We start from the raw sequence: 18,165 nt of genomic DNA, 5'->3' as shown, positions 1-18,165 counted from the left end.
TAGGCTGACCGAGGTTCAGCGAGTCGATGTGCGGGCGCTGAGAGTATGAAGTCCCCTTCCAGGTCTGTTCCAGGACCTTCTCCTTCACTTGGGTGATGGTGTCACAGTCCAGGACTTTAGCTGGAACCGTCTGCACTGTGGAGCCTCCGCTGGCATCTGCCGCCGGCATCACAACATTTAACGTCTGGACAAGTGAAAAAGAAAGAAATGAAGATGAAGCAGCAAAAACTAGCCAGATAATCGAATAAAAGGTCAATAAAACCACATGAATTTGTGTCACGGTCTCACCAGCGTGCGGTACTCCACGTCCTCTCGCAGCAGCCGGTTGTCGTTGAGCGTGTACTTGGCTTTTCCCGTCACCGCGTCGACGGGTCCCTTGTCCACCTGGTGCTTTATGGCCCTGAACAGCATGTAGAAGGACTCTCCTGCAGATTCCTGATCAGAAGAATTGATTCAGATTTCATTCCTCAATGTTCTTATTTCTCCATGTTTTAGGTCAACCTTTAAAGGTTTGAAAGACCTTTCAAGACTGAGATAAGTCTTTTGAAGGTCATTTAGTCATCTGGAGTGTCTCTACATCTTTTGGATAAATTTCCCCAGAATGAAGGCAGCCTCGGCCATCATGGCCTCGGCACGCTCCAGGGGGCAGATGATCACCTCAAACTCCTCTGATTATGGCGTCGGGTGCAGAAAACGTGCAGCGCACACACAAAATAAAGCGTCTAAGCAACTCAGACCCTGAAAGGCAGGCAGGTCAAGTTGTTGTTACTCACCCTCAGAAACGTGTAGAGACAGATGGACATCCAGTTGGTCAAAAGCTTCTCAACCACAGACTCAGTTCTGCAGGTTACAATTACAAGAATATAAACGGAAAGAGTCGGATGGGGGGGAACAGAAGCCAGTAGTTTTTCAAAAATAAGACTTTCTCCTGAACAAAAATGTTTGTGTGTGGCTCCAACTGTCCCACTGCTTCCCAGCATGAGCCCAAAAGCTGCTTCACCTTCTCAGCATCAGCTTGGGGTTCTTGGCCACGTATTGTTCCACCAGATCGTTCAGCAGCGTCTTCAGGATGTCTGTGAAGTACTCCAGCTTGCCGTGCAGGGCCACAGTGAGCAGCGATGCCACGTAGGCCCGGTCTCGGGGGGAAAAGGTGCGCTGGGCCTCCAGAGTGTGAATGAACTGGAGCAGCGGAGAAGATGTGAAGCAGAGCTGCTAAAAAAAATCCTCAACTCCATCCTGGAAATGGAAACTGACCTTGATGAGGAAGAGTTTGCTGTTGAGCAGGTTGGAGAGCTGGACCAGGCCCTGCTCCACGGTCTGCCGCCGGCTTTCTGGGATGTCTAGATCTCGTCTCAAGGGCGACTCCTGGTGGCCCGGGAAGAAGATGCGCTCTGCGTACGCTCTGTAGTCCAGGAAGGGGATCCCTGAACCGACCAAGTCGCTGGACATGTCCATCATCTCCGTCATCAGGTCTGAATAAAAAATAAAAACCTTTGTTGAACAAACTGCGAGAAGTAAGTCCTTCATTTTTAACCACTTCTTCTTCTTCAGGTGAGCACCTGTGAACTCCTTCTTGCAGCGGTCCCTAACGCTGGTCTCCAGGTTCTCCAGCTGGATCTGCACCTTCTTGTAGTCTCTCATGGCCTGTTTGCTCTTCCTCCTGACAGGTGGTGAAGATGCAAAGACAAGCTTAAAGCAGGGCGGTCCAACCGTTTTTTAAGAAGAGAACCATAAAGGGTGGGATCTGTGTTCTGTTCTGGTTTGGTCCAAAAAATATACTTCTGTTGTTGTTTTACACGCACCTAACAAACACATTTATGCATCACATCTAGAGAGCTCTCGCTATTTCGATCTAAACTCAATTAAAACTTGTTGTTTGTCAGATTCTGATTCCAAGCTGAGTGATGCTAAAGCATTTTGTTCAGAAATATGCCACACCGTTTACAGACAAAGCTCAGTTAAAGGCTGCATGTTAAAGCGGCTGAGTAAAGCGCAAAGCAGCAGAAAAAAAGGCTGACTAACAATAAAATCACAGCTAGTGCTGTAAAATCACCTTTCATGAGTACATTTTTGATAACACAAACTTAATATGCTAAATAAAACACCAAATAATCTTAATGAAGTGAAAAGCAGCCATATAAACATGTATATATCCTTTAATATTAACATGAAAGCTTCACTAATGTAAAGGTGCTCCCGAAAAGAAATCCTAACGTCAGAGAGTTCTACTATAAAAATGATTTCTCCATTAAATCAAGAAACAAAACTCAAAAACAGACATTCTGAGATGGCAGAAACAGGTAAACTCTTGTTGCCATGCAGTGAATCATTTATTATTTTAACTGTTTATGCAACATTAATGTAACAGATTCAGAATGCTGAGAAAAGCAGCTTTGTGCCAATCTGCAACATTTTATAATAGTTTACGTCCCCTCAGCATATGCAACACTGTCAAACCCTTCAAGTCTACATAAGGTTACAGTGACGTTACTTTAGGCTATGCAACATTTAACAATAGTTTATATTATGCTAGTTATGTTTGTTACGTTACTTTAGGCTATGCGACATTTTACGTTTGGTGAAAGCTGCTTTTCTCCGCAGAATTACGTTGGTTGTGTAAACGGTCAGAGTTACAGCTGTTAGAAAAAACAAATGTTCGTTTGCTGGCTAACGCCTTAAACGGTTAAAGAAACTTCCAAAAATATGAAAAGGGTCCCTTAAAAATATATAATAAATCTTAAAAACAATTCGATTCAAGAACTGGATGACAGAAGATCAAAGTATGAACTCAGAGCTGCAGGGCCTCCAGGTTTACCTGTAGATGAGGACGATGATGAGGACAATCAGAGCCACGATGGACGCTCCCACCCCCACTCCCACCTGAGCCTCCAGAGGAAACGTGGACTGAGGCTGGGTGTCGTACTGAACTCTGCCCAGGGAGAAGTTCAGGTTTCCCATCTTCACCTGAAACACACACAGTCTTCATCAGCGCTTTTAGCAGAGAGGAGGTGTGAAGGTGTTCCCTCCTCTGCCTCAGCTCACGGTGAACTCCGGCAGGCTGTCCATGCCGTCCTGCTTCCTGCTGGGCTGATGGGCCGGAGGTTCGCAGTACAAGTGGTTGTGGGTCAGGGTTTTCACCACACACAGGCCGTCGCCGATCCGAGCCTCCACCTCGTGCTTGAACATGGCCAGATCCAGGAACTCTCCCTGAGGAGGAGCAGAACCCCGTCAGACTCTCGCCAGCCGCAGAACCCGCAGAAAGGGCTACGACTCACCTCCACGGAGATGATGCTGCCCGGTTTGTGGTGGTACGGTTTGCTCTGGTCGTTCTGGTTGAGCGGGTGGAGCTTCGGGTCGGGCTCATAGCTGAACGCTCCGTTGCCTACAGTGCTGAAGTCAAAATGGAGGCTGTCCAGCAGGAAGTGAACCTTCACCCTGGCTCCCTGAGCCTCCGGCCCCACGGCGGGGGTCGGGCACAGGATGAGGGAGGAGCTGTTCACTGTGCAGCGAGATTCGTACTACAGACGACAAATGGTTATCAGGAGCGCCGAGGAGAAGGCGTAGAAGAAAACCAGCATCACATCTCTCACCTGTTTGACGTGACAGAGCGCCCCGTCTGGGCAGCCCGCCTCCGGAACGATCCGCCTCCATCTCTTCAGCGGACTCCGCTCCTCCCGCCCTCCGAGGATCCTCCTGCTGTCGCTCCTCTTCCTCCTTCTGGGAGGAAGAGCATCTGGGGGACTGAGGGTTACCCTCATTTTCGGCTCCTGGACCACATCCAGGTTCTGACCAGAGACTCGAATGATTCTGCCGCCTCTGCAGAGGAAAGCAGAGAGGACCTTGTTAACGTCACAAAGCAAAAGGGAAAAGGTCTTCACCGGTTTCTAAACGGTTCAAAGGAGCATAAACCTTTTAAACACCAGAACTCCTGACAGTCAAAGTCTTTTAGGAAATATTTTATAGATATTTAGAGGAAAACGGCAAAAATACATAAATCTTGAGAGATGCCACATATGTCCCGAAGAGGGCAGCGTAAACCAAAGTTGGAAAAACTGAAGTTTGGCTGAACATTCATCACCATTATTGGATTCTGCAGAGGAGCAAACTCAGCAAAAAGTGGAAATGTTTAACACAAACTCTAATAAAAGTAAACATCATTTCAGTAAATCACAAAATATGATTGTGTTACACTTCAAATAGTTCAAATGAAAGACTAAATCTTTATTTGTATCTTTGGTGTTTTTAACATTTTTTAATAAGGAAATTAGGCTCGAAATTGTATTACTGACATTTTTTGGTTTAATAGGTTTGTGAGGGGCTGTCAGCTAGTGGGAGAGCGTGTAAATGACGGGTGATGGGAAGTGGGGATGGTTTTGCTCCGTACAAACGGTCCCACCCCCCAACCCAGAGGTGAATTTCTGAAGAACTCCTGCTGCTCTGCAGAAACTAGAAAACGATGCAGGTTTTTGGAAGTTGTGCTAAAAGTTACATTTCCTCCACTGTTATAATAATTTTTTTTAAATTATATACATCTATTTTTTAAAATATTTTTTTTTCTAAGTCAAAAACTAAAAAAAATGTATTTTAATAAGAATAAATTGTTTTTAGATATGAACTTCTTGAATATTTTCTGTTTAAACCAACGCAAATAAAGTTTAAACTTTAAACTTTATCGCTGCACAAAAAATATGAACAACAATTCTTGATTAATCTGAACTAAAGCATATTTGACAGAAGGAAAATATATACATTTATATTATATATTTGTACTGATTTTTTTTCTTCAAGTAGCGGACAGTTGACGTTTTTCTTCATTAAAGTCCCAGCAGCTTCATTTCTGAGGATTTTATGGAGACACTGACCTGAGGAAGCTTCTGGACGGTTTGGCGTCGGTGATGTTGGGGTTGGGGGTGTAACGGTACATGATCCCCTGAAGGTGGCGCTCTGCTCCCCCGAAGCGCACGGTGATGTTGTGCATCCCGGTCCTGTTGCTGCCCCGGCTCAGGCAGTTGATGAGGTCGTCCTGGATGTCGAGCCTGGGCAGAGGAACGTTTCTTCTCACGCAAATCCGTCTTTTTTGTTCACTTTAACAACTCTTACTGCCCTGGCACAAACCCCGCCCCTTTTGGGACACTTACACCAGGCAGGGCACGCCCCCGATGAGGACGCTGACTTCACTCGGGTGTCCGGTCCTCAACCTGCGACCTCTGATAGTGAGGTATGACCCCCCCGCTTTTGGCCCCCTCTGGGGGTAAATACTGCTGAGCACGGGGTCCTGGAGAGGAAGAGGAATAGAGATTTACAGCAGCGCTCTAACAACAAAAAGAGGAATCAATAGTCGGATTCTGAAAGGATGATTTGCTAGAAGATAAAACGACCAGCAGTGCATGCTGGGAAAAAAGGGGTCAGGGCCTGATCGTTGTTTGCTCCACTGAACTCGGGCTCCTGTCAGAACCGCGGACCTCTGCTGCTCCTCCTGTGATGAAGAGTTCATTCTTTCACCAGGAGGAAGGGAGGATGAGCCGAAAGAAGCCACTAGAGGGAGCTATAGAGACCCAAACTGTCATTTGTCCAAAAATTAAAGCTGCATTTTTGCCTCATTTCTGTTTGTGGTGCATTCCCCTGCTGCAGGGGTCTGCAGCCTTCAACACTTAAAAAAACACGTTCAAGTCCATTTCTCACTGACAGCAACTCAGTTGGAGCCACAAGGTCTAAAGTCACCCTAAAAAAAAATAAGATACTGATTTGTGTTCATGTTTTTGTTACTATTATGACAAATATAAATTAACTGTTGTTTTTTTTGGCATGAATTAAGAACATAAATAAGAGAAAACGGACCTTTTTCCAAATATGAAATAGTTTATAAAACTTTTGACTTATTTTCAAAATAAATCATCTCAATGCAGCAATTGTAGTAGGTAGTTTAATGCCAGCAGTGATTTAAGAAAACAAAAAATTAACAAAATCAAATTAAATCCGAGCTAATTAAGTGACCCTAAACTATAAAGGTGTACCCAAAATCCTTTAAGTTAAAGTATAGAAAATCTGTCTTATGAGTATAAATTGTGGTTACCCCCAAATAATTAAGTTAACAGTGCTCAATAATCAGTCATATCAGACTTAGACTTTTAGTGAGTCATCATTATTATAAGTATAAGGAAAAGATTTAGCAGGTCTTTCCAGAGGAACGGAGGCTGGATAATGTGGATGAGGGCTTGCATAACCAGCCATTGTTTCGAAAAAGAATAACTTTTTTCTTGTAAATTTACTACGTTTTTCATAACTTTCTGCATCATGACATTCATAACTTTTTAAATCTATAACTTCTAATTCGCCTTTGATCGAGATGATCGATAAAAATCCCTAGGACAAGTTTTCTTTTTTCTTTCTTTCCAAGGCCAAAGGTCAAAGAAACGTCCGTGGTGTTTGTAGACTCAGCTGGTGGCATCTGTGTGAAATTTCGTGAAAATCGCAAAAACTAAAATGTAGTTTACCCATATTGTCAAAAAACACGAAAATCACCAAATATCAAACTAATAATTTTAAAACATCGTTTGGATATCCCAGGTGCGTGTGTTTTGGTTTTGTTACTGAATGAATTCTTGTGGCTCCATAAGCGATTTCAGTCCATTCATTTTATCTTTTACAGTATCGCTCGCTGTGATGTCATCGTCTCAGAGGGGTGGGGGTGTCGTTTGCTATGTCGAAATATACTTTTTTGCCGGGTCCTGGGCGCGTGCACGTTTTGGGGACTTGTCGTGCATGTGGTGGGGGCAAAATTTTCACTCAAAGGCGCAGAAATTTGGTCAATCTGGTCCTTGTGACTGCTGCTGCTGAATGCCCCCCCCCCCCCACACACACACACACACACTCTAATAAAATATAGAACATATGAACAGAGCTCAAAGTAGAAACACAAATAGAAACCTGGCTTTATTCTGATGTGAAGAAATACTTTGGTTTTGATTTTCATTAAAATACCACAAATACATGCTGCAGTCCACACCTGACTGAGTCAGTGAGTGTGCACGTTTGTATGTGTGTGTGCGTACATGTGTGTGTGTGTGCAGTTCAAACCCCGCTCAGTGAGAAACACCGAGGATTTCAAAGCAGCCTTTGAAACAGGCAGAAAATCCCTGAGAGACGACTTTTGTTTTGAAAATCTTTTACTGTCTGCATGGACGCGTTCTGCTGCCATTTTGCTCTTCAGAAGCAGATTCAGAAAGGGTTAATGCCCTTCGTGGTGTGCATTATCAGAAATGAACGCAAGCTCTGGAAGCCTGAAGCCTTCGTTTGTGAAGTGCGTTAATTTCTGATAATGCACACCATGAAGGCCATTAACCTGCTTATACCATAGTCACTCACAAAAGAAATACATATTTCATCCGTTTACAGTACTTTATTCTTGTCGTTTGGTTTGGATCGCTTGTTCACAAAAAGCGGACTACTTGTTGTCCCGTTACCATGACAACGCGCCTTGAATGGACCTTGAGTGCAGCGGCAAAAGATACTGATCCATATGCTGATGGGTTAAATAAAGCATCAGTTCAGAGAGAAGGTTCCCCTCTTTCCACTTGTTATGAAGCAAAAGTTTGTTTTTGAGAAGCCAACGCAGTGATGCAGAACATTTAAGCTATGTGACCGGAACTACTTTTTTAGGCGTGCGGTTCTCACTGTGGATTATCGCTGCTTTATGCACACCCAGCAGCCAATCAGAATTGAGAATTCACCTGGACCATGGTATAATGTCCACTAATGCACAGCAGCAGATGCATTTTACGTTTGTTACATTTATGAATAAGGAACTTCCCTTTGTGAGCGTTAGCAAAAGTCTTAATCTGTCCGACAATCCAGATGTTTCTCTGTTCTTGTTGCTTAGCAGCGTCTTTCTTCTTGAACTCTCCCATGGATCTATTTTTGTCTCTTCTTGACTTTTGTCCAGGGAGGCCTGCTCTTCTCTCCATGTTCCTCTGCTTTGTGGCTCCAGTTCTTTTTATCTTCTTAGATTTGTTTTGGTCGGTCAGCGATGCTTTCCGTCTTTTTTTAGACCCGTCTTTTTTTTTTTTAAGTAACCTATTTTGGATTCAGAACTAGTTCTCAGTTCATTCGTGATTCAGCAGGGGAGTAAATACTTCTGCAAACGGGAGGTTTAGAAAAAAATGTTCCCAGACACTGAATGAAAGGTTGTAAAGTTTGATTTTGGGTAATAATGAACTCTGAGAGACTTTCTACCATCACTTCTTTGAAGGGTTTACCTGGAAGCTGAAGATCTGCGCCGACACACCCAGTCCTCCTCCTCCCCTCACTTCCACGGAGGCGTGGCCCCTCCTCTCCTCCTCGCTGCTGGACGTTTCACACACTATCCTGACAGGAGCATGGTGCCAAACCGTGAGGCGGCGGCGGGTTCTGGCGTCGCTCTTCAGAACTCGCGTGACGGGCAGCTTACCTTGAAGACACTTCATATCTGCTGAGGATGACGCTGCACGGCACTCCGGCCACGGTGACCGAGCTTTGGACGTCCTGGGCTCTCTGCCCGAGGTTTGATCCTGAGATGGTCACCACCGTGCCCCCCTCCACGGGGCCTGAAACGGGGTCCAGCTGAAACACAGAGAGCAGGCATGCCTGAGCCGTTCGAAAGGTCCGAAAGCTTCGATCACCAAAGGATTCAAGACCACTGCAAACATCTGGATCGAAGATGCTGCTGATACAACCGGGAGAAACAGAAACGTAAATGACATCACACAAGTCGGTTTTCATAGACGCCATGAAAAGATTATAAAAGGGATTTTCTTCAGTTTTCTGCAGGAAATTAGCCCTTTTTTTAAACGAGATGCTGCAGGCTGAGGTTTGGTGGGACAGGTCCATGGTTACCATGGTGACATGGCACTGGGTTGGAGTTTCCTGCCTCTGAAGATGCTGAAATGCTGGAAAGTCTTCCTTCTCTTTGGCCCGGAGGACACGGCGTTGGCGATTACCAACCAGAACGTCTCGTTTGTACACGTCTGACCACAGAATACCATCCACATAAAACCAGTCCTTTCCTACGTGATTAGATTAAACTAGATAGACTAGATTACATTATTTAGATAGACTTGACTAAATAATTTGGATAGACTAGAATAAATTAGACGGGACGGGACTAGACTAGATTCGATTTATTATTGTCTATGTCTCAAGTACAAGAAAATCTAAATTGCTCTCTGTCCATTGGATCATTTATTCGGCCTCTGAAATACAATAAACATATAGAATCGAATAAAGTAGATAATAAATACAGTCAGTAGGCTTTGCTCAAAAGGACACAGAACTGGTTCTAAAAATGACTCTTAGATCAAACTGTGTTAGCATCCAAAGACCTTAAGCAGGACGTTTAGAAAAACTTTGATCAAATGTATTGATCTGTGTAACAGACTAGATGGCGCAGATCAAATTTAGGAGCATTTTTGGTTAACGTCAGACTAAAAGGAAGTCTCTAAGAGCTGACAGTTTCTGAGCATCTATTCATAAAACCTAATTTGGAAGCCTTAGTACATTCTGCTTTTTTCTAAATCTAGAATTCTCTTTTACTCCTCGGTTTTTCCCTCTTCTGCTGCTTTTTGTGCGCATCTGATAATGCAGCTTCCACCTCCACTAACGTGTCAAAAATGCAGTTTTTACAGGTCCATTGGCTTTTTGGTGTGAAAATATCTCACAGCTTAGCGTTTTTTTTTAAATGAATCTGGAGCAGAGTGTCGTTCTAAACGGTCTCACGGTACGTTTAGTGAGAATCCACATCACACACAGCCGTTAAAACGAAGGAAGGAAGACGGGTGTTCTCACAAAGTGAATGACCGGAGCGGGACAGCTGTGCTTGATCTCATCCGTGCAGGAGTCCTGAAACACGCAGCGAGAGCTTCCGGCGCCGCCGCACCAAACGCAGCCGTACTTGGAGTCGGCGGTGCGACATCGGCTGCAGTCGGACCGTCCCACCGAGCAGTTGAAGAGAGTAACTGAAGCAGAAAGGTTTGAGGACCTAGCTTCTCACAAAAACACACAGACAGCTGCTTTGGAGGGAAAACTTACCGTACAGATCCTCCGCGCTGTCGATGAGGAAGTTGTTCTTCCTCCTCACGTTGATGGTGGCCAGGTATTCCTCAACGGAGAGGAAATAATCGTACTGCAACAAAGAAGAAAGGTAAGGGATAACGGAATATGCCCCGTTACCACAAACTTTGAGCGTTTCTGACCTGGTGAGGAAGACAGGTGATGATGAAGATGGACGGCTGGGAGACATCCTGCTCCACCGCGGCCTCCACCACCACCGACTGATTCTCAATGTCCAACACACACTCGTAGTCCATACTGTCATCCTGAATGGGAGCGGCACACACAGTTATGGTAATGGTTCCTGAACTTTGTTCCAGCGGCTGAGCGGGCTCTAAGCTGCGGCACGCTGAGACGACCACCCAGCAGCTCTTTCACACTTCCTGCACCTGCTGCCTTCACGGTCTGCTCAGCTTTTATTTTCTTTTTAAGCTGTTTTTATTCAGCTTTTGTGCTGCAGATTCGATTTTGTTTTCATTTTACTTTAATTCAGATTTAATTCCATTGGTCTGAATCGATGAATATTTCTCACAAATACCTGGAACAGGTTGAGGTGCTGGCCCACCAGCCGGATTTTCCTCTCCACGTTGACGGGGAGGAGAGAGGAATCCTGGACCTTTTCCACACACGGGCATTCCTGATGCAAAGACAGATCTGTACGGTCATTCTGATGGAGCTTTTATTTTGAAGGCAGAAAAGTGCTGCTGATGCAAAAATGAACAGTTTAAAAAAAAAATCAACATGAAGAAACAAAACAAAACAAAAAAAAGGGAATGAACTTCTGAAGAAAAACAAAAACCCTTTCCATTGATAAAACACAGAACATGCAGGTCAAGATGGCGATGCAGATGTGGAGGCGGTTGATCCGAGCTTTCAGGAGAAGTGCCGAGTTGGCAAAATGTCTTGGCAGCAGCAATAAAATGAGGCGACCAGGATAATATGCAGAGGGTGGATGACTGCATAAAACCTGTCGGGTTAAAGCTTTCAATTACCCAGCTGCATCCTCACATCTGAGATTGCATTGATTTGGTGTCATTCGTGCTGAGATTTGTGGGTAAGGAGCCCTTACAGAACGCGGTAAGTGAACTGGAGGAGTGTAAAACACAAGAAAGCCCAGAATCTGCGTTTAAACCAACCATCTTTTGGTTTTTAAACCAGAATTAAGAGCACTGTTTTGAGGAGATTTCGCATCCACCTTCCGCATCCGTCTGTTTTGGATTTTTAGGGGTGTGGCTTTCCCTCCACATCGACCCCCTTTGTTCTGAAGCCCTTCATGAGACCCACAGAGTGCAGCTCCTCTGCACTCACCGGAACAAAGAGCGCAGACGGAGAATCCGACTGCACAGGCGCTGCAGGTCCAGGGTCAAGGTGAGACCCCGTTTCAGGTGATGGCGTGAAGACCAACGAATGCTTAACAGATGCAGCCATCTCCACCGCGGCCGGTCCTTCTGTCTCCTGCCATCCGTTCGACGGCGGCGGTGAGACATCCTCCTGGTGGGAGGAGAGAGGAGAGCTCTCCTCGTCTTGACAGTTGGATGGGAGGGTCAAAGGAGCAGCTTCTCTGGCAGTGGTTGAGCTTATGGCAGAAGAAGAGGGCTCTGGAAATTTTAAGAGAGACTCGTTGTGGCTGCTAGTACTGCTGGGTAATGTAGTGCGGGGAGTCTCATCTGTCACAGTTGGGATGTTTGAGTCTCTTTCTGAGGAGCCGCCAGCTCCTTCTGTTGCTCCCTCAGCATCAGAAACCTCAGCGGTGGTGGTGATGACATCACTGAGCAGGGTGGTGGACTGGGTGGAGGTCCTGGCGAAAGGGGAGGTACTAGAGGAGCTGGGGGGAGGGGACGAGGGGAGGGGTGGTGCATTTGTAGTGGCAATAAGGGTAGGCGTCTCGGTGAGGGGGGGTTTAGTTATTATAGCGCCCCCTGGTGGTGGTGTTGTTGGAGCCGTGAGAACAGAAAGAGGTGATGGAGGAGGTTTAGTGGTGGGTGGAGGGATGGTGGGTGTTTGTGTTTTATACTTGATGAAGAACAAAAGGCGTAAATAAAAAAAGAAAGGGGAGAAAAGAAAGAAAAGAAAATATTAGGATAAAATAACAAAAACATGAGCGCAGAAGTAAAACTGAGAAGGAAAACCAAATGGAAAATGTCTCAAAAAAAGGTGTTGATGATGCTCTGATTGTGGCGATGAAGACCTTCTCACTCACGTGTCTGTTGTAGATGGTGACTCCGCGGCTGCAGCTGCGTTCGTGTGTGCAGACGTGCTCGTGGATGCACCAGTTGCAGCCCCATCGGCTGCTGATGCATCCTTGGCATCTAGCAGAGAGAAGCAGACAAAACATTCTCTTCTTAAAAAAGCTAAGTCACGTTGACGGCTGGAAGGGTTTTGGGGTACAGTCTGGTTTTCTTAGACAAAGTCTGTAGAATTTATATTATTATGGTTTTATTAACAATCAAAACCTCTAAATAACCAGGGAGAAGATCAGGAAGCAGAGTTCTCCACCCCCCCCCCCATTTGGACAAACACCATTTATAACTGTGACTGTACATAGTAGCACTATTAATGCGGTTCATACCATAATCTGGATGAATACTCGGATCTACAAAGTTTTCATTAAAAAGGTGGAACGGACACCTAAAGAAAGAGGTTCTGCTCACATAGCCTGAATGTTCTTTATTATTGCTCTGGCCTAAATGCCAGTTGGTAACCAGAGCAATATTTATTGTTACAAATCGAATAAGTGTAAATATTTTTATTATTAAATTGTCAGATCCACATTCAATGATGAGAGATAAGGATGGATATGTTTTTCAATCAAAGGGATCTAAGGCTACGTTCACACTGCAGGGCTTAATGCCCAATTCCGATTTTTTGAATAAATTCGATTTTTTTTGCAAGGCCGTTCACATTTCCAATTAAATGCGAACTTCTGTGATCTCCCTGATCTCAGAAATGACCCAGAAGTGACCCGCATGAGCAGAAGAGTACTCAACGTTGAACGACGTCACTCGTTGTTTGCAGACGTAGCTAACGTTAACAATGGAATTCAACAACAGTGTTGTCAACAGTGGAGCTCTTTTTGCATTATTAAATTCATTTTCACGAATGAGCCAGCACAATTACAATCTTCTCATTTTGAGAAGGCATTGGAGCCGGGATCATCTGTACCCACTGTAGTGGAATGGGGATGTGTATGTGGCGGTGCAGCGCGTGTGTGAGAGAGCGCCTTCAGCGCAGGAGGGAATTAGAGGGGCAGTGGGGGCGCACATTCATGTTGAGTGTTACGGAGGAAGGAGAACGATAATAAAAGAAGGTTTCCCCCCGAATAAATGCTAATGACTCTTTATTAACCCGCTCTGGAGAATCTGAGGGTCCGAACGGGGAAGTGAACCCGGGACGAGGATCCGCCTTCGGCCCTGGAGAATGTCTCCCCCGCGCTTCTGACCACGGTCGGAAAGGAAAAAAAAGTCATCCCTGAAAGGTTCAACACCTCGCTCGGCCATTTCGCCAGAAATGTTTTCAAAAACCGCCCGGTTGCGATAAGAGCCCTGGAGTTTGGTCTGAATAGAGCTGTCACCCCAAATATTAATCCAATCGGTGACCTCGCTTCCCTTCCACTGACTGGTCTCAGCAGCATCATCCAGCATAGTTGATGCTTATGTTCCCGTTCCCGCCTACTTCAACGCAGAATGATGACGTTTGTAGCGTATCAGTGACGTACGGGTCGGATTCATGTGGCCTGGCCAGTCAGACGAAGGTCACATTTAAAAAAAATCAAATACGTATCGGTTTCAGGACCGCATACCAAAGTGGCCTGAGTCGCATTTGAAAAGATCGGATCTGTGTCGTTCAGACTGTCGTGAAAAGATCATATACAGGTCGCATAGGGACAAAAAAATCAGAATTGGGTCGTTTCAGCCTGCAGTGTGGTCGTAGCCTAGGAAACTACTTGTGGACTTTGTTTCTTTAAATAGAAATTTTGCTTCATAAGAGGAGAACTTTCCCTCTGAAATGGAGCTTTGGATCAATTGTCATAACGTTCAGCAAATAAACTACTCTACTCCGCTGGTTAGTCCTCATACGCCAGCTACTGCAGGCCCTGTAGCTGTTACCATGACAACACCACATACTACGAATCGAATAATGCACTTCTTGTGAAAAAGGATGGAAGCTTCAAAAATAACAAGCTTAAAAGTACTAATAATTGATTTATGTATTTCTTTTGTACAGAGTGCAAGTAATAAGCAGGATACTGCCCAGCGAGGTGTTGTGCCTTATAGTGTGAAAAATAATGTAAATGGTTTTTATGGGGGGGATTGTTGTGTTTCTGGTTCATATGTAAAGCACTGGTTCAAGCCCAGTTTAGGCACCAAAAGCATTTGCAAATCCAGACGGGGTTCATCCCGAGTGATGAGTGCCGGCGTGAACTTACGGCCTGCGTCCTGACAGCTCCTGGACCAGGCTGCAGTTGAAGAAGGTGAACTCTGTTTCTGCCACGGTCACGTTGATGAATCGCAGCGACAGGGTCACCATGACGAAGTCTGCATCAGAGACAGCAGCTTTAACGTCTGGACGTGATCACATTACTGCCAGCTTTGATCTTCTTTTTCATCTATAAAAACACATCTGTGTCCATAAACATAAAAAATCCTCAGAAACAAGAGAACATTTCAGCTTTGGATAGTGTGACCTGCTCTCTGTTTGTGCTCCACATAAGTACTGACCAATGGCATTAATTGGGTTTGCTTTCACATGGGAAACAGTCCCCATGGAATCAAAAACTCCACAAACACTCCAACCAAAATACCATCTCAGAGTCACGTCTGCAGATATCTGCCGGTAACTCAGGAAACTGTCATGGACTCCGTGACCTTCTCCGTGGAAGCTCTGACCGCTGGGTCGCTCACCATCTCCTGGGGCAATCGGGGGCAGACTGCTTGCATCTGGAGTCGAACAAATCACGCCAGAGGATATGGGCAGAGCCGGAGTTTCTGTGTCCTGGAAGAAGCAGGAGTACGCTTCTCCTTGTTTGAGGCTGGGGAGGCCGTCTACAGAGACCGCCACCTGAAGGAGAAAACGCATCGTGTTTGAGGACCTAGCCCTAAAAACAGATGCTTCAAATGCAAAACAGTGAGAGCTCAGTGTGTTCTGCATGAGGCAACCCGCCCGTACACCAGTTATCTCCCCCAGGCTGATGTTGTACAGGTTCAGGTGCTGGATGCTGAGGCACTGCTGTGTCTGGTTGAAACTCCACAACCACTGGCCGTGCACAGATCCTCGCTGGCACTCCCATCGCTGGCCACACCTACAAATGAAGAATGTTAAAAACAAAGAGACGAAGAAGCAAAAAAAAAAAAAGAGGCACGAAGCTGTAAAAGCAACCCACCGGCCCTCCAGAACACACCAACCACAGTACGGGTCTCTGGCAGACAGACAGGACTGACAGTCCAGGTGATCACCACATTCAGCAACTGGACGCCTCTCCAACTGCAAACGACAGGTTAAAAAATGTAGTTAAAACCTTCGTGATTCTATGTGAGAAACCAGCTCTAAACTGTGTTTTGTTTATTAAAAATCTTTTAAATAAATTCTAAATAATCTGCATTTAAAGTACATATTGGCACTGTGAGCTTGTCACTCCTGATTGACGTTTTAAACGTTGGACGTGAGATAACATACTTTTATTCAGGCACCTGATTGGCCAGTTTATGACTTGAATTACAGAAAAAATATTAAAAAAATTAGGATTATCCAGGAGATGTCTAAAAAAGGTATCAGAGCAAGAATGCTAATCTTGACCAATAAAACGTAACAGTAACAGCTGTTTATTTCTCTGTCGTAATCTATGGGATTTTGGCTTCTTAGAGCCGCTTCCTGTTTGGAACGCCAGGGGGGAGGGGCCACTCAGACCATATCTCATAAGCAGTCTAAAGAGGAGAGGATGCAGAAGACAGGGAAGCTGATTTGCTGTGGTGACCTCTGAAGGGAAAAATGTTTCTCTTGTTTAAACTCTGAAAGTTCCAACCTTCGTAGAAAAATGAAAAATGAAAAAACTCAGATGAGCTCCCGATTGAAGATTTATCTAGATTTCGCAAACTGAACACATTCTGCATAGGAGACACAGCAGAGGTGATTGATTGACAATGGTCTACAGCCAATCAGGAGGCAGAACACAAATTGCTGTCTAAAACAAAAAAAAGGAAAACGGCAATAAAGCGAAGGGACCATGTAGACATGACTCGCTGACAGAACAAACAAATACTAATATTTGGTCTTACTTTATCTAAATAAAGATCAACAAAGATCAAATCCAGTTAATATTTTTGCTCAAGTAGAACAAGCAAAAGCATCTGAAAATCGGACTTGAATCTGTTGAAAAGCCATCATTTACAATATTTTCTGAATTGTTTTGTTTCCAACATGATGAACACTGAACCTGAATCAAGTTAATTTTCAAACTTCAAGCTCCAACTTTGTTTCTTTATCTACGCAGAAGTAAATTTTGGGTTTTATAAAGTATAAAAACGTCTTCAAGTCCCAAAGTTGGTCAGCAGCCCCGGACCATCACACTACCTCCTCCATTTTTGACTGTTCCTCTGTTATTTCCTGCTCTGACTCATCAGAATCTGTGTCTAAAGGTTTTGTGGAAAATCCAGATGTTTCTCTGTGTTCTTCTTTCCCAGCTTTATTCCTCCTTGACCTCTCTCCTGGATCCATTTTTGTCCGAAAGTCTCTTTCTGACTGTAGAGTCCTAACCTCAGACCTGGACTGGGTTAAGTGACCTCTTTCCAGTTTTTTTATTTTCTTCTTCAATGTCCTCCTGGATGAGTCCTTGTGGTCCTGAAGGTTTTCACCTGTTCCAGGTTTTCTCCATGGGTGGATAATGGATCTTTTTCCGGCCAGCATATTCCTCTGCACTCTCTAGCAATCTGTAACTTGTACGTTTTTATTGCTTTCACATCTGACTTTGACATATTAACGTCCTAAAAACCTCTTCAGCATGTCTGTCAGCGGATTATGGAGCTTCATTTGCTTTTATGACTTCATTAAATGTGACCAGAGTTTGGATTAAGGTGAACGCCGCTCCTCTTCAGCCCCACACCAGTTGAGAAACTCACTCTCATATCCATTTATCAACATCCACAGCTACCCACACTCTCTGCAGGGAGCGTGCCGGGACAATGGGGGCCACTTCTGCTGATCAATACCATTGTTGCGTCTGACCTTACACATCCTGCTGCCTGCTTTGCCCGTCTCAGCGGGGCGAGTGACTCCTGACCTCAGCTGCCAGCTGGCCGTTCTCTTTTCCTTTTCTCCTCTTCGCCTCTTATCCTCGGGAGGATTCACAGCCGCCCCCAAAACACTCGGACAAACCCGAGATCGACTGACGATGATTGATAATTCACATTCTGTTTGGTGTATGGAGACATCTGGTTTGAGTGACTGAATGAAGCGAAAGCATCTGCTTATACATCAGTGTCTAACACGAAGCATCACATAAATGACCTCCGAGCGCTCATGTCTGTGCGACCGCATCACCATGAACGGACTTACTGCCGTTTTGGTCATGATGTAGATGTGGGATCCATTCAGGTCCAGTAGAAGGTCACTGCTGATGGGGGAGTTGGGATGCACGGTGGTGTGTTCGTAAACCTCCACCGCACCGTCTTCTCCCAGGTACACCTGAGCAAGAAAATCAGAAAGCGGTTTTCAAAAAAAAGTTTCATTTAATTTTTGAAAAAAAGTGAAAACCTAAAATAAAACGGGACGGATATGTAATTTCATTGACAATCAGAAACAGAAAGAAGGCAGAAAGGGGTCTTTCCAAGATCTGTTCCAAGCCAGTCTCAGGTGGACTCAGACAATCTTTTTTCACTGAAGGATAGGCAGCCAATAGTCTTCCAAACGTGTCAAAATAAAAGCATGTGTCGCTTATTAAAGGTTGACGTCTGATACGAGCAGAAGGGCATTCACGCTGGAACTAACTGCAACATTATCTCCTTATCAAGCTTAAAACTGGCGTTCACGATGACCTCAGTATCTCTGGTCAATAAAGTTTTAGTGCATTTTGAATGCAATTAACCCAAT

General features: G+C 44.8%; 1 protein-coding gene across 9 annotated transcripts in view; it reads right to left on the bottom strand.

The window, feature by feature from the left end:
• The window catches only part of LOC101162124 (plexin-B1), a 112,425-nt gene that overhangs the window by 10,524 nt on the left and 83,736 nt on the right, over positions 1-18,165 (bottom strand). For 6 of the 9 annotated variants that reach the window (XM_011476720.4, XM_011476718.4, XM_078949615.1 and 3 more), the window contains 25 exons: positions 17,632-17,760; positions 15,464-15,564; positions 15,250-15,382; positions 14,985-15,141; positions 14,510-14,618; positions 12,284-12,392; positions 11,392-12,096; positions 10,622-10,720; positions 10,227-10,349; positions 10,063-10,156; positions 9,820-9,989; positions 8,447-8,598; positions 8,256-8,364; positions 5,139-5,275; positions 4,863-5,036; positions 3,591-3,816; positions 3,276-3,518; positions 3,043-3,207; positions 2,816-2,964; positions 1,560-1,660; positions 1,255-1,472; positions 1,001-1,179; positions 774-840; positions 289-435; positions 10-184 (listed from right to left, as the gene is read on the bottom strand). In XM_011476720.4, coding sequence (XP_011475022.2) covers positions 10-184; positions 289-435; positions 774-840; positions 1,001-1,179; positions 1,255-1,472; positions 1,560-1,660; positions 2,816-2,964; positions 3,043-3,207; positions 3,276-3,518; positions 3,591-3,816; positions 4,863-5,036; positions 5,139-5,275; positions 8,256-8,364; positions 8,447-8,598; positions 9,820-9,989; positions 10,063-10,156; positions 10,227-10,349; positions 10,622-10,720; positions 11,392-12,096; positions 12,284-12,392; positions 14,510-14,618; positions 14,985-15,141; positions 15,250-15,382; positions 15,464-15,564; positions 17,632-17,760 — 4,171 coding nt within the window. The remainder of the gene's footprint in view (positions 1-9; positions 185-288; positions 436-773; positions 841-1,000; positions 1,180-1,254; positions 1,473-1,559; positions 1,661-2,815; positions 2,965-3,042; positions 3,208-3,275; positions 3,519-3,590; positions 3,817-4,862; positions 5,037-5,138; positions 5,276-8,255; positions 8,365-8,446; positions 8,599-9,819; positions 9,990-10,062; positions 10,157-10,226; positions 10,350-10,621; positions 10,721-11,391; positions 12,097-12,283; positions 12,393-14,509; positions 14,619-14,984; positions 15,142-15,249; positions 15,383-15,463; positions 15,565-17,631; positions 17,761-18,165) is intronic. The other 3 variants (XM_078949617.1, XM_020704428.3, XM_078949616.1) reach the window with 1 other exon arrangement.

This window comes from Oryzias latipes, chromosome 7 (assembly GCF_053564925.1).
Source record: "Oryzias latipes strain Hd-rR chromosome 7, Olatipes_Hd-rR_3.1".
Classification (NCBI taxonomy): domain Eukaryota; kingdom Metazoa; phylum Chordata; class Actinopteri; order Beloniformes; family Adrianichthyidae; genus Oryzias; species Oryzias latipes.
The sequence above is the reverse complement of the archived record's forward strand: the minus strand, read 5'-3'. Positions and strand labels throughout refer to the sequence as shown.